The sequence below is a fragment of the Camelina sativa genome, chromosome 5 (assembly GCF_000633955.1).
Source record: "Camelina sativa cultivar DH55 chromosome 5, Cs, whole genome shotgun sequence".
NCBI classification, from domain to species: Eukaryota; Viridiplantae; Streptophyta; class Magnoliopsida; order Brassicales; family Brassicaceae; genus Camelina; species Camelina sativa.
This window is the reverse complement of record NC_025689.1, coordinates 11,251,417-11,263,595: the sequence shown is the minus strand read 5'-3', so window position 1 is coordinate 11,263,595 and position 12,179 is coordinate 11,251,417. Positions and strand designations below refer to the sequence as shown.

The window sequence follows — 12,179 nt, the reverse complement described above, 5'->3', positions numbered from 1 at the left end:
TTTTTTTTTTTTGATTGAATCATACGGATGCGTTTTTCTCGGTCATTGAATTTGTTGTTATCTGTAATGTGGGTTTGATGAATATGAGGGTTTCGTTAGTGCTCTCTCGTTTGTTATAGAGTTAAGCGTTTAAGAGGAAGTGTCCTTTGTAATTGGGCATTTGTGTTGTTGTTGGCTCTTTGATGTGAAATGAATGTATCATACAGCTAGAATTAGGTTTGAAAAATTTGTACCTTTTTGTGCGGGTTTGAGGTAAATGTCGAATCTTTTTTCTTGATATTTAAGTCTGTGGGCCAATTTTTAAACGAATTGATGACATAAAGTTTTTGCTTTTATGACTACAGTGTTCTTCTTCTTGGTTTTGCTTGCTCGTTTTTAACCAATCTTAGTTGAGGCAAAATTACAAACCTCGTTTTACCCATGTTCTTTGCTGTCTTACCACATTTTCAGCTAATTTCTCTGTCTAACAAAAAGGTTACATGTCTTTTTCTCATTTAGTGCAGAAAACAAGAGCAGATGGGTCAGATTCTACACCAATCAAAGTATTGTTCTCGATTTAGAAAGCCTTTTATGGGGTAAGAGATGGTGAAGGAAGAAAATTTTGATACAAAGGAATAAAAATAATATACCGAATTTTCTGAGAGAGAGAGATGGAAGAGAGACGAGATGAATCATCAAGCCCTACACAGCAGGGATCTTCAGAACTTGCTGAAAGGGTTAAGTCGCTTTCTTTTGAACCTCAAGGTGAAGCTTTGAGTAAGGATTCCCCTAGAAGTGTTGAGCAGGATTGCTCTCCTGGTCAGAGAGCATCACAGCATCTTTGGAATACCGGAATGCTCTCTGAACCGGTTCCTAATGGCTTCTACTCAGTTGTTCCGGTGAGCGGTATTTTCGTTTTCAGTTTTTTCTTCGCTTGTGTACGCTGGCTTTCGTGCCTTTGGGGATCTGTCTTAGTAGGAAGATACAGTTTCTGATGTCAATTTTTGCTCCAGGATAAGAGAGTAAAGGAACTATATAATAGACTACCTACTCCGAGTGAGCTTCATGCTTTGGGAGAGGAAGGTGTCAGAATTGAAGTTATTCTTGTTGATTTTCAAAAAGATAAGAAGATCGCAATGCTAAAACAGTTGATCACTACACTTGTCAGCGGCTCAAATCCTGCTTTGGTGATCAAGAAAATAGCTGGAACGGTAGGAATTCTGTAATGAATCTTCCCTCTTTGTCACAGTTTCTCATTGCATATTCTCGTATTTGGGCATTTATTTCTTAAACCGTGTCCATTTTTATGTTTTATTGCACTCTCTGCCAGTGATTTTCTCTAAATTTATTTCTTGCTCTGGATATACTGTTACCTCAATTTCTGTTTTTATTAATAAGGAAAAGGGAGTTGATGCCATCATGCAATTCTTTTAGCAACAATGAGATATATTCATTTGTGGCTCTGGTTGGAAGTTGATGGAAAGTTCTATGTTTGTTAGTGCCCTTTTACCTATAAAATTCATTCTCCTCAAACAGGTATCTGACTTTTACAAACGTCCAACACTGGAAAGCCCTTCAAAACTTGCTCTAGAGGAAAATGCGTTCTTGTTTGAAAACCATGGTGCTCAGTTGCTTGGCCAAATTAAGCGTGGTTGTTGTCGAGCTCGAGCAATTTTGTTCAAAGTTTTAGCTGATACTGTAGGACTCGAAAGTCGGCTGGTGGTGGTGAGCCTTAGTTTCTGATAATTCATTTTTTTTGCTTTCTTTAGCTGCATTTTTGAATATGTTGCAAAAAGAAAATTTGCAGATGATTGGATATTATGCTATATGTCTTTTATTACTCAAATCAGTTTCCCTTTTGATTCACATGAGCAGGGTCTGCCTAGTGATGGGACTGTGGATTGCATGGACTCTAACAAACACATGTCTGTTATAGTTGTGCTGAATTCCGTTGAACTACTTGTTGATCTAATTCGGTTTCCTGGTCAGTTGGTACCACGATCAGCCAAGGCAATTTTCATGTCACATATCTCACCTGCTGGAGAGAGTGATTCTGCAGAAAACGACTCTTGTGACTCACCTCTGGAGCCAAATAGTCCTTTATATGAGAGAAGAGATCCTGAGAGGTCCGCTTCCGTTGTGTGATTTTCTTTCTAAAACATATTACAATAAGATCATTCTAGAACGTCTCTTGTGATAAGCTTTCCCTGGAGTGATAAATCGTTTCCTATGCTACAGTACAGAAAAAGATGATAATCTTCAATTTCATCGGAAGTTAGAAGGATATCCAAATGCATCCGGTTCATNAATTCATTTTTTTTGCTTTCTTTAGCTGCATTTTTGAATATGTTGCAAAAAGAAAATTTGCAGATGATTGGATATTATGCTATATGTCTTTTATTACTCAAATCAGTTTCCCTTTTGATTCACATGAGCAGGGTCTGCCTAGTGATGGGACTGTGGATTGCATGGACTCTAACAAACACATGTCTGTTATAGTTGTGCTGAATTCCGTTGAACTACTTGTTGATCTAATTCGGTTTCCTGGTCAGTTGGTACCACGATCAGCCAAGGCAATTTTCATGTCACATATCTCACCTGCTGGAGAGAGTGATTCTGCAGAAAACGACTCTTGTGACTCACCTCTGGAGCCAAATAGTCCTTTATATGAGAGAAGAGATCCTGAGAGGTCCGCTTCCGTTGTGTGATTTTCTTTCTAAAACATATTACAATAAGATCATTCTAGAACGTCTCTTGTGATAAGCTTTCCCTGGAGTGATAAATCGTTTCCTATGCTACAGTACAGAAAAAGATGATAATCTTCAATTTCATCGGAAGTTAGAAGGATATCCAAATGCATCCGGTTCATCACTGCGTAATTTGATGCTCAGACCTGCTATTGAAAGGAAATTGAGGTAACTATTATGACAAGTTGTATAATGGAATCAGTACAATGATTGGTATAATAGAAATGTGCTTTTTTTCCTTCAGCAACACCTCACACAGTGAACCAAATGTTGCCACTGTATTCTGGAGACGTAGCCGCAGAAAAGTGATTGCTGAACAGAGAACAGCTAGCTCAAGGTATTTTCGGGCATTTTTGTTGCTTCTATATTTAAATCTCCTTATAAAAATGTTTCCGGGCCTGTGTGATTAGCGATTCTGTATGAGTTTTATTAAGTGTGTCTTTAGAGATATTACCCAACTGATTGTTTTCTCTATACCCAACTGATGAAAGTTGGCCATTTGTTACATTTGCAGCCCAGAACACCCATCTATGCGATCACGTGGACGATCAATATTGAGTTCTGGCAGAAATTCATATAGGGATTACGCTGGTGATGCATCTCCTTCAAGGTAGCTCATTCTTATGGTAGTACATGCCAAAATGTTTACAGGATCGATCAATCTTTGCTGGATTTTTCTTATCTTACATGTTAATGCTCAAGGATCAGTATTAGTCTGTGTTTTTCACTCCAATGCTGTGATATTAATATTTACAAATTTTGCATTGTTTCAGTATCCTGATCTGATTATCACTAGATGCCTACACAATATGTTTATTTCATTGGCTATGTAAGCAATTTTTAATATTATCTAGCTTTCAAACAGTTCATCCACATCAGAAATTCGTAAAACTAGACGGCGAAGTTTTAGGATCACACCAGAGATTGGGGATGACATTGCAAGGTTGGTATTATTATCCATGTGCATTGTTTCTTTTTTCATTTAGCAGCATTTGGTCAGTACCAGCGTGCATATTGAAGGCTCTATATTGAAGTATTTTTGTCAATCTAAGTTGATCAAGTATTATGGAAATTTGGCATGAGTTATTTAAAATGCAAAACTGCAATCACCAAACTCTAAAATGCTTAGGTTTCTGTAAGATGGTTATAGGATGACCATGGATCTATATATTTACCCTCATAGTCATAAAAGCTTTGTGATAATGGTACTGAGAATCGTGAGGAAGAACTCATAAGGAATTAGCTGTGATTTTATGATTTGCTTGTGTATTGACTCTCATGTTTCAAATTATTGAAGCGCTGTACGAGAAATGTATGAGAAATCAAAGCAAAACCGTCTCTTGCATGGCCGAGAGGATGAAAACAGTTCAGGTATCGATAACAATGTAAGTTTGGGCTCTGATATCCATAATCTTTTCCCATTGTTTAACCGGTCTAAAGTTCTGAGTTGCTCCAGAGGGTCTCTGCACAAGATATTGAATCTATGAGCTCGTACCTCTAAATTTCTTGTGATTCTGGTTTGTGTTTTCTCAGGTGTCCGGTCTACATCTTGATGATGAGTTAAATTCTAAGAAGACAATGTCATTGCCGTCATCTCCCCATGCTTACAGGTGTCAAACATTTGGACGAAGAGGGCCTTCAGAATTTGCAGTCAAGGATACATGGAATAAAGTGGTTGAGTCTTCCACATTGCAGAATCAGCCTTTATTACCCTATCAAGAATGGGACATTGACTTCTCAGAGTTGACTGTTGGAACTCGGGTGGGAATAGGTAAGCTACTCCAAATTACTACTACCTTTGATATAGACAAATGTAGTTAAGCAAGTGTAAGTTCATTTTGACTAGCCAATTAGTGTTAATCACGGATCCCTAAAATTTGATGTTTATGTCATAAAGAAATAGCATAAGCAAAGACAAATTTCTGACCAAAGAAAAAAACAGGAGGACGGTTTATCTAGACAAATAAACAATTTCTTAGTTGTAGCAAAAAACTTGTAATATCTAAACAGTTGATCTTTATAATCTAATATATACTGTAAAGTTCACAGGGAACTATTGTGCCATATTAAAAAAAAATCTGTAATCTTTTGAGATATCCAATAGGTAATACAGCAAAAGATGGCTGTATTCTTGCCTTTACACAAGAGTGTTGTGTGCAAATATTCTTTTAATCACGGACACATGATTCTTCTGTAAACTAAACTATAGATAAATGAGGTATGAGGCTTATCTTGTATGCCATGTCCAACATTTTTTGCAAATCCACATCTCTGTTATATTGATTCTCTGTTTGTCCATATTAACTAAATCTCAAAAACTTCATGTAAAGAAACATTGTCTTATATGTTGTATCTAGGATTTTTTGGTGAAGTTTTTCGCGGGGTATGGAATGGGACAGATGTTGCAATTAAATTGTTTCTCGAGCAAGATCTTACTGCCGAAAACATGGAAGATTTCTGCAATGAGATATCAATTCTCAGGTATTTTGTTACCAAATCCTTGGTCATTCTTGGATCAATCCCTATGTACATCTACTAATGATTTTGCATGTTCTGGCATCTGTGGTTCTCTCTATAGCCGCGTTCGCCACCCAAATGGTGATTTTCTTTTCCTTATGTTCCCTCGCTTTTTATCTTGTCATCGTTAACAAGTAATTATCAAATAATTCGTGACTCGTGATTTATGTTACTGCAGTTGTATTATTTCTCGGTGCATGCACAAAACCTCCACGCTTATCCATGATCACGGAATACATGGAGCTGGGATCTTTGTATTATTTGATCCACATGAGTGGTCAAAAGAAGAAACTTAGCTGGCACAGAAGGCTCAGGATGCTAAGAGACATCTGCAGGTACATAGCTTGCTTCAATTTGTTTTGTTCCTTGTTTGCCTTTGATGTTCATGAAAGTGTGGATCATGGTTTGTGAGTCTCTGAGGATTAGTAGAATTTGCATGCAGAACGCATGAACTATGATGTATATTAGGGTGCAGTACTGACTACTTGTGGCTTCTGTCATCTTTCTTTTTAGTTATCAGTTCCTTATTAAGTATTAATTTTATCTTAGTGGAGTGAGCAAAAACATAAATGACTTCCACTGAAGAAAGATAGGCTCAGTTACACTCTTATACATGAGAAACAGGGATCAAGTCACATAATTTGTTTTGTTCTGTGATTCCTTGCATATTTCCCTTGATTATATGTTTTAAGCTACATATGCTTATCTCATGCTGTTTTGTATTTCTTATGGGATGCTTAAGGGGTTTGATGTGCATACACCGGATGAAGATAGTTCACCGTGACCTAAAGAGTGCCAACTGTCTAGTGGACAAACATTGGACAGTCAAGATATGTGATTTTGGGCTCTCAAGAATAATGACTGATGAAAATATGAAGGACACGTCATCTGCTGGCACACCAGAGTGGATGGCTCCAGAACTCATTCGCAACAAGCCTTTCACAGAGAAATGTGATATCTTTAGTCTTGGGGTCATAATGTGGGAACTTTCTACTTTACGTAAACCATGGGAAGGAGTTCCACCTGAAAAGGTATAATATGCTGTACCATATGTCTATTCTCTCATTCACCACTTCGTTCAGGGTAAATAATTTCATTTGTTTGGAATGTGAATTTGATTACTGATAGAATGTCGTCTCTTAGGTTGTCTTTGCTGTTGCGCATGAAGGGTCACGTTTGGAGATTCCTGAAGGTCCACTCAGCAAATTGATTGCAGGTTTAATGTTGTTGAAGGCCACTTTAGTCGATCTTTTTGTTTATTCTCTCATGTTTCTCAACTGCTACAGTCTGAGTAAAGTTAACCACCAAATCTTCTCTGCAGATTGTTGGGCAGAGCCTGAGGAACGCCCAAACTGTGAAGAGATACTTAGAGGCTTGCTCGATTGTGAGTACACGCTGTGCTAACACCAATTCCTTTTCGGGGATAATGAACTGAAGATGTTTTGGCTCAAAAAGCAGCCCAGCTTCTTTATAAATCACTGCGCTTAAATTATCAACCGGAGTGGCATAACTCTAAAGATGAAGAGAACTTAGAGGATACTAAAATGAGAGAATTCATAGTTCAGTGTGGATAGCTGTGGAACAGGCAGAGGCACCAAATGTAGGACAGAAACAAGAATGTCTTTAAGCTGCCTCTGGTTTGATTCATGGTCTCACAGGCAGTGAGTGTTCTTTTTGTTGGTTCTTGAAAGAGCATTTTGGTCTATTTGTAAGAAAATATATACACTATTCTTTGTTTTGGAAAAATAAAGAGCTCTTTGATTTGTATCGTCTTCACGGTTTCACCCACTCTGTCTCTCTCTCTCGTGTCTTAGCCACTTTCTTCTTTCATCTCGTATCAAGCATTCGATAATCCTACTTTATGGACTCACATATGTACCATTAAGTCCTTTATACATATATAAGACTTTACAAAACGTACAAATGAGTAAAATATACACATAACATAACAGTTTACTTTTAGTTATTTTTGCTTAAATATACTAAATTCATGTCATAATATTCTTTTAAAGAAATCATTATTATTATTAACAGTATCTATATTATGATTAAACTTTTACTTTTATGTTGTTAACTTGTTATGCTTCAAACAAAATCTGAGATGATCGGGTCAATCATCCAGTATAATGATAAAGATATTGGTCGGCAAGCACTATCAGCTCCAGTTTCAGTTTGTATCGGAAGACGTGAACCCATGTCAAATGGAATATTTACAGCTTAGACCAAATTAATAGAAAATTAGCCTTCATCTTCATTATTATTTTTATTTAACTTATCTATACATTGAATTTTCATTTGACATTAACAATGTAATTACAACTAATATACTAGTATTTTCTACAATATTTCTAATTTAATGAAAATCTGTGGCAGCAGAGTTTTTTCTTTTGTTCTTCCAAATAGTAAAACCATGTTTTATGCCTTTTTCATATATCGCTTCGAAGCTTTTTTTCTTTTGTCAATTTCCAGGAAAGAGTTTAGATTTGTCCTTTATGTTTTCAGTCAAACGAATTTTTTTAAAAAAGAAGATTAGAATAGAGGACTCATTTTTCTCCTGTAGGATAAACATAAAAGGCAATATAAAAGTGAAATCAAATCTTAATGGGATCCACGTTAATTTGATTGCTAGTTAATTCCAATGCACTCATTCTAAATCATTAGGGCCGATCATAGGGGTGTAAACGTACAGTTTGCTTCTTTGGTTTATTATAATAATACTATTAAATTACAGTACTTAATAATCTCTTGTTGTTTAAGGTCGTAAATATATAATTTTAATATTTAGATGATTGGATCCCTTTAATTCTTTACTTGACATAAATATATCAAATCAAATTCAAATTACTCACCTTTTAAAGTGGTAAAGACCAACACCAACACCGTCACATAGCAATGTAATTATATTTGTATATTATAGTGTTTACTAGATAATATGTCTTACGCATCACGTGAGTTTGAAATTAATATAATAAAAATTATATATTTTTAAATAAGTTTAGTAAATTATTGAATAAATTAATTATTTAATAGTTTATATTACATAAATATTTTTTAAATAAGTAATTTTCAAAAAATGTACAAAAATTAAAAAAAAATTCTCAATTATGATTTTATAGCTTTCTTAGTTCATTCAATAGTTTTTCCACTGTCCAAAAAATGCAAGAAAACTTATATATTATTTATTATATTATTTAGATTCATTATGAAAATAAATATTATTCGAGATGATTAATCAAAAATTAAAGATGCTTTTATGAGATGATTGATGAATTCATATATAAAAATCATATAGAAAATGATTTCATTATACCTGTATAAGTGAGATCAAAACCTAACTTATGTATATTTACAATTCACAATAATTTGGTTTTAATAAATTAATATAAACATATTATATATATATATATATGTTAATTAACTATATATTGATCAATGATATATGATTAGAATAATATTAATAAGTGAATACAAAAATAATTACATGATAATTTAATGTGAATTATTTGTTTTAAAATGAATAAAAAATAAAAGCAAATAATATGCGACATATCTTAAGGATGACAAGTAGAATTGAAAATAAAACTATACATCTTAATGTTCATAATATAGGAATAATATATATGTAGTACTAATATCCCAAAAAAAATTAAGAACAATTTAGATGATAGAAAAATTAAATATTTCATCATATTTTAAAACAAAATTATCACATATATATATATATATGTATATATCATATCTTACATATATATATCATAAACACATGTTAAACTTCTTATAAACATAATAGCATATGCTACACATATATTAAACTCTTGAGGCGATTCTTTTGAGCCCTGCACCTGATGTTGAGTTTCCTATCACGCCTCCAACTGCCATTCATGAGAACCAGACTGGCTTCTACCGGTTTAATGTTGTAATCACCCGTGACAACAATATGTGGGATGTGCTGCTAGACGGTCCACGTGGTGCTAGGCGCAGTGTTGTGTCCTCTACCTGGGTAAGCAAATATTAACATAGTTAAATATTTCATCATATTTTCTAACAAAATTATCACATATATATATATATATATCATATCTTACATATATATATATATATATATCATAAACACATGTTGAACTTCTTATAAACATAATAGAATATGCTACACATATGTTGAACTCATACATAAAGTTTATAAGAATTACAAAAATGCAATAATTAAATATTAATATCTTTTATTATTTATTCTATTTTTAATTGTTGTTAATCATTCATTAGAATGCTATAAATACTATGGAGGTGAAAAATATAACATAAACAAAAACAAATAGTTTCAATTAATTAAAATTTAGTGCCTTAAAATATGAATATGATTATAAATATAAGAGTTATAAAATATTTGATAGAATATATAAGTTAATAAAATATGTGAAAAATTCATAAAAATAAATTTATTGTGAATAAAGAACTGATTTTTTTTGGTTTGGATATAAAAATTTGAAATTACTATACATATAAATATATGACAGGAACTTCAAGGTAATCAGATTATAATTTTTAATATATATTTTGTTCTCTCTTAAAACGAAATATGTAATCAGTTCTTTCTCTATAAATATTTATAAAGTCTATATATTAAAATATATTTTAGTTTATTATAATTAGAGTGACATTACAAAACAAATTATGAATTATCTCTATTATAGTGAAGAAATAAAACAGAAAAATTATGATTGGAAATTATGATTAAAAAGTAGAAGAAAAATTGAACCTTTTATAATAAATTAAGTTGTTTTTTACGGATAAAAACTCTTTAGGTGACAGGTATCAAATTCTGGGATAAAATTTTAGAATGAACTCTTCTTTATTATGCAAGATAACAGGGCATTTTACTCGATTAATTTTGATATAAATTTTAAATTATTGGAATACATTATAGTTGTATCTGATTACATTACATCATGATAGGCACTTTATAATAAGGCATTACAGTTGTTACATAAGTAAACAACGAAATGATTAACTTATTTTATATTGGATAAAATATAAAAAGTTCATAGATACCGTTGACCATTAGTTTAAGTCCTAAAATTATATCTTAAAATGATAATGACAAAATAATCATAAATTCAAACTTGGCTTCTCCGGTTTAAGTCCTCCTCCTCCTCCTCTGTTTCTTTCTACCGAACTTCTTCTTCTTCTCTCTCTCTATAAACTTCCTCCTCTGCCGTAACTGTTTACGTGTTGAAGAAGATTTCTATTCACATGCATCCTTTTTGTTGTGTCTCTACTGTCTCTGACCACTCCTCTTCGACACCATTGCCAGAGCAACCGTCCTTCTCTATGTACGCCGCTACCACATCCGAAACTCCATTCGGTTCCGCGAGATCTCAACCGGTTATAACCCGGTCTGCCTCGCAACGTTATAACCATCCCGGTCCATCTAACCACCATCATCTCCTCCACAGTCTCTCTTTTAACCACCAAAACGTCTTTGTCTCCGATCAGCAGGTACTACTTGCCTTGCCTCCAGCGGCAAGGGAAGCCCCCGTTGATGTTAAGATCAACGATATCGCCGGGAACTCTATATCCGGGATATTGTACAAATGGGTGAACTATGGGAAAGGATGGAGGCGAAGATGGTTTGTTTTGCAAGATGGTGTTCTTTCCTATTATAAGATCCATGGACCTGATAAGATTGTTGTTGTTCGTGAGACTGAGAAAGGATCAAGAGTGATCGGAGACGAGTCCACCCGTATGATCTCCAGGAATAACCGTCATGCCGGCTCTAGCGCCAACCACCAACTCCGACGCAAGCCATTCGGCGAAGTCCATCTTAAGGTATGACTACATCATCTATGCAGTTTTGATGATCAGTATATAAATAGTGCCACAATTTGATTATGTGCTCTGTATAGGTTTCATCAATACGAGAGAGTAGATCAGATGACAAGAGGTTTTCAATATTTACTGGTACCAAGAGGCTTCACTTACGTGCAGAGACGAGAGAAGACAGAACAGCTTGGATGGAGGCGTTGCAAGCTGTCAAAGATATGTTTCCAAGAATGTCCAATTGCGAGTTAATGGCACCGACCAACAGCTTGGACATCTCTATAGAGAAGCTTAGGTTGAGATTGGTTGAGGAAGGAGTGAGTGAGTCAGCCATTCAAGACTGCGAACAGATCACGAGGTCAGAGTTCTCAGCAGTTCAGAGCCAGCTTTTGCTCCTTAAACAGAAGCAATGGCTTCTCATTGATACACTCAGACAACTAGAGGTATTTATAACGTTTCCAAACAGATTCCTCTAGATGTGTCTTAAAAATATTTTAAGAAATTGATGTCTCTATGTCATTGTCTAGACAGAAAAAGTAGATCTTGAGAACACGGTTGTAGATGAGACTCAACGACAAACTGACAACGGAGACTCAGGTGACTTAAGACACAAGAAGCCTTTTCTTTACTACAAAAATTTTCAATCTACCTGCCTAACTGATATTAATTGATTCCTTCTATCTTGAAAGGAACTATTAGTGAATCCGAAGATGATAATGAACAATTTGATGAGGCTGAGGAGGAAATTGATACGTGTGACTCTCTTTCTTCAAGTTCATTCAAAAGTATTGGATCTGCTTTCCGTACATCATTCTCTTCAGATGATGATGGACTTAATAATGGTTTTGAGTCAGATGATGATGATCTTGATCCTTCTATCAAGTCTATTGGATTTAACTATCCTCATGTCAAACGACGAAAGAGATTACCTGATCCGGTTGAAAAAGAGAAGAGTGTTAGCCTTTGGTCAATGATCAAAGACAACATTGGCAAGGATCTCACAAAAGTTTGTCTTCCTGTTTACTTCAACGAGCCACTATCTTCTTTACAGAAATGCTTTGAGGATTTGGAGTATTCATATCTTCTTGATCAAGCATCTGAATGGGGGAAAAAGGTATA

The 12,179-nt window shown here is 34.4% G+C and overlaps 2 protein-coding genes across 3 annotated transcripts in view; both read left to right on the top strand.

The window, feature by feature from the left end:
* On the top strand, positions 342-7,006 carry LOC104786529 (serine/threonine-protein kinase EDR1-like). The gene is made up of 16 exons (XM_010511957.2): positions 342-878; positions 993-1,190; positions 1,516-1,704; positions 1,855-2,105; positions 2,781-2,894; positions 2,971-3,063; positions 3,241-3,336; positions 3,592-3,669; positions 4,024-4,111; positions 4,260-4,497; positions 5,084-5,207; positions 5,305-5,324; positions 5,422-5,578; positions 5,986-6,274; positions 6,387-6,459; positions 6,565-7,006. The coding sequence occupies exons 1-16, from the start codon at positions 651-653 to the stop codon at positions 6,645-6,647; spliced, it is 2,319 nt and encodes a 772-aa protein (XP_010510259.1). The 5' UTR covers positions 342-650; the 3' UTR covers positions 6,648-7,006.
* Positions 10,377-12,179, top strand: part of LOC104786528 (oxysterol-binding protein-related protein 1B) — a 10,510-nt gene continuing 8,707 nt past the window's right edge. Inside the window, exons 1-4 of one of the 2 annotated variants that reach the window (XM_010511956.1) lie at positions 10,377-11,069; positions 11,147-11,503; positions 11,588-11,657; positions 11,750-12,174. In XM_010511956.1, the coding sequence (XP_010510258.1) occupies positions 10,494-11,069; positions 11,147-11,503; positions 11,588-11,657; positions 11,750-12,174 (1,428 nt within the window). In that variant the 5' untranslated portion in view covers positions 10,377-10,493. Of the gene's footprint in view, positions 11,070-11,146; positions 11,504-11,587; positions 11,658-11,749; positions 12,175-12,179 lie in introns of those variants that run through there. The other variant, XM_019245854.1, reaches the window with a different exon arrangement.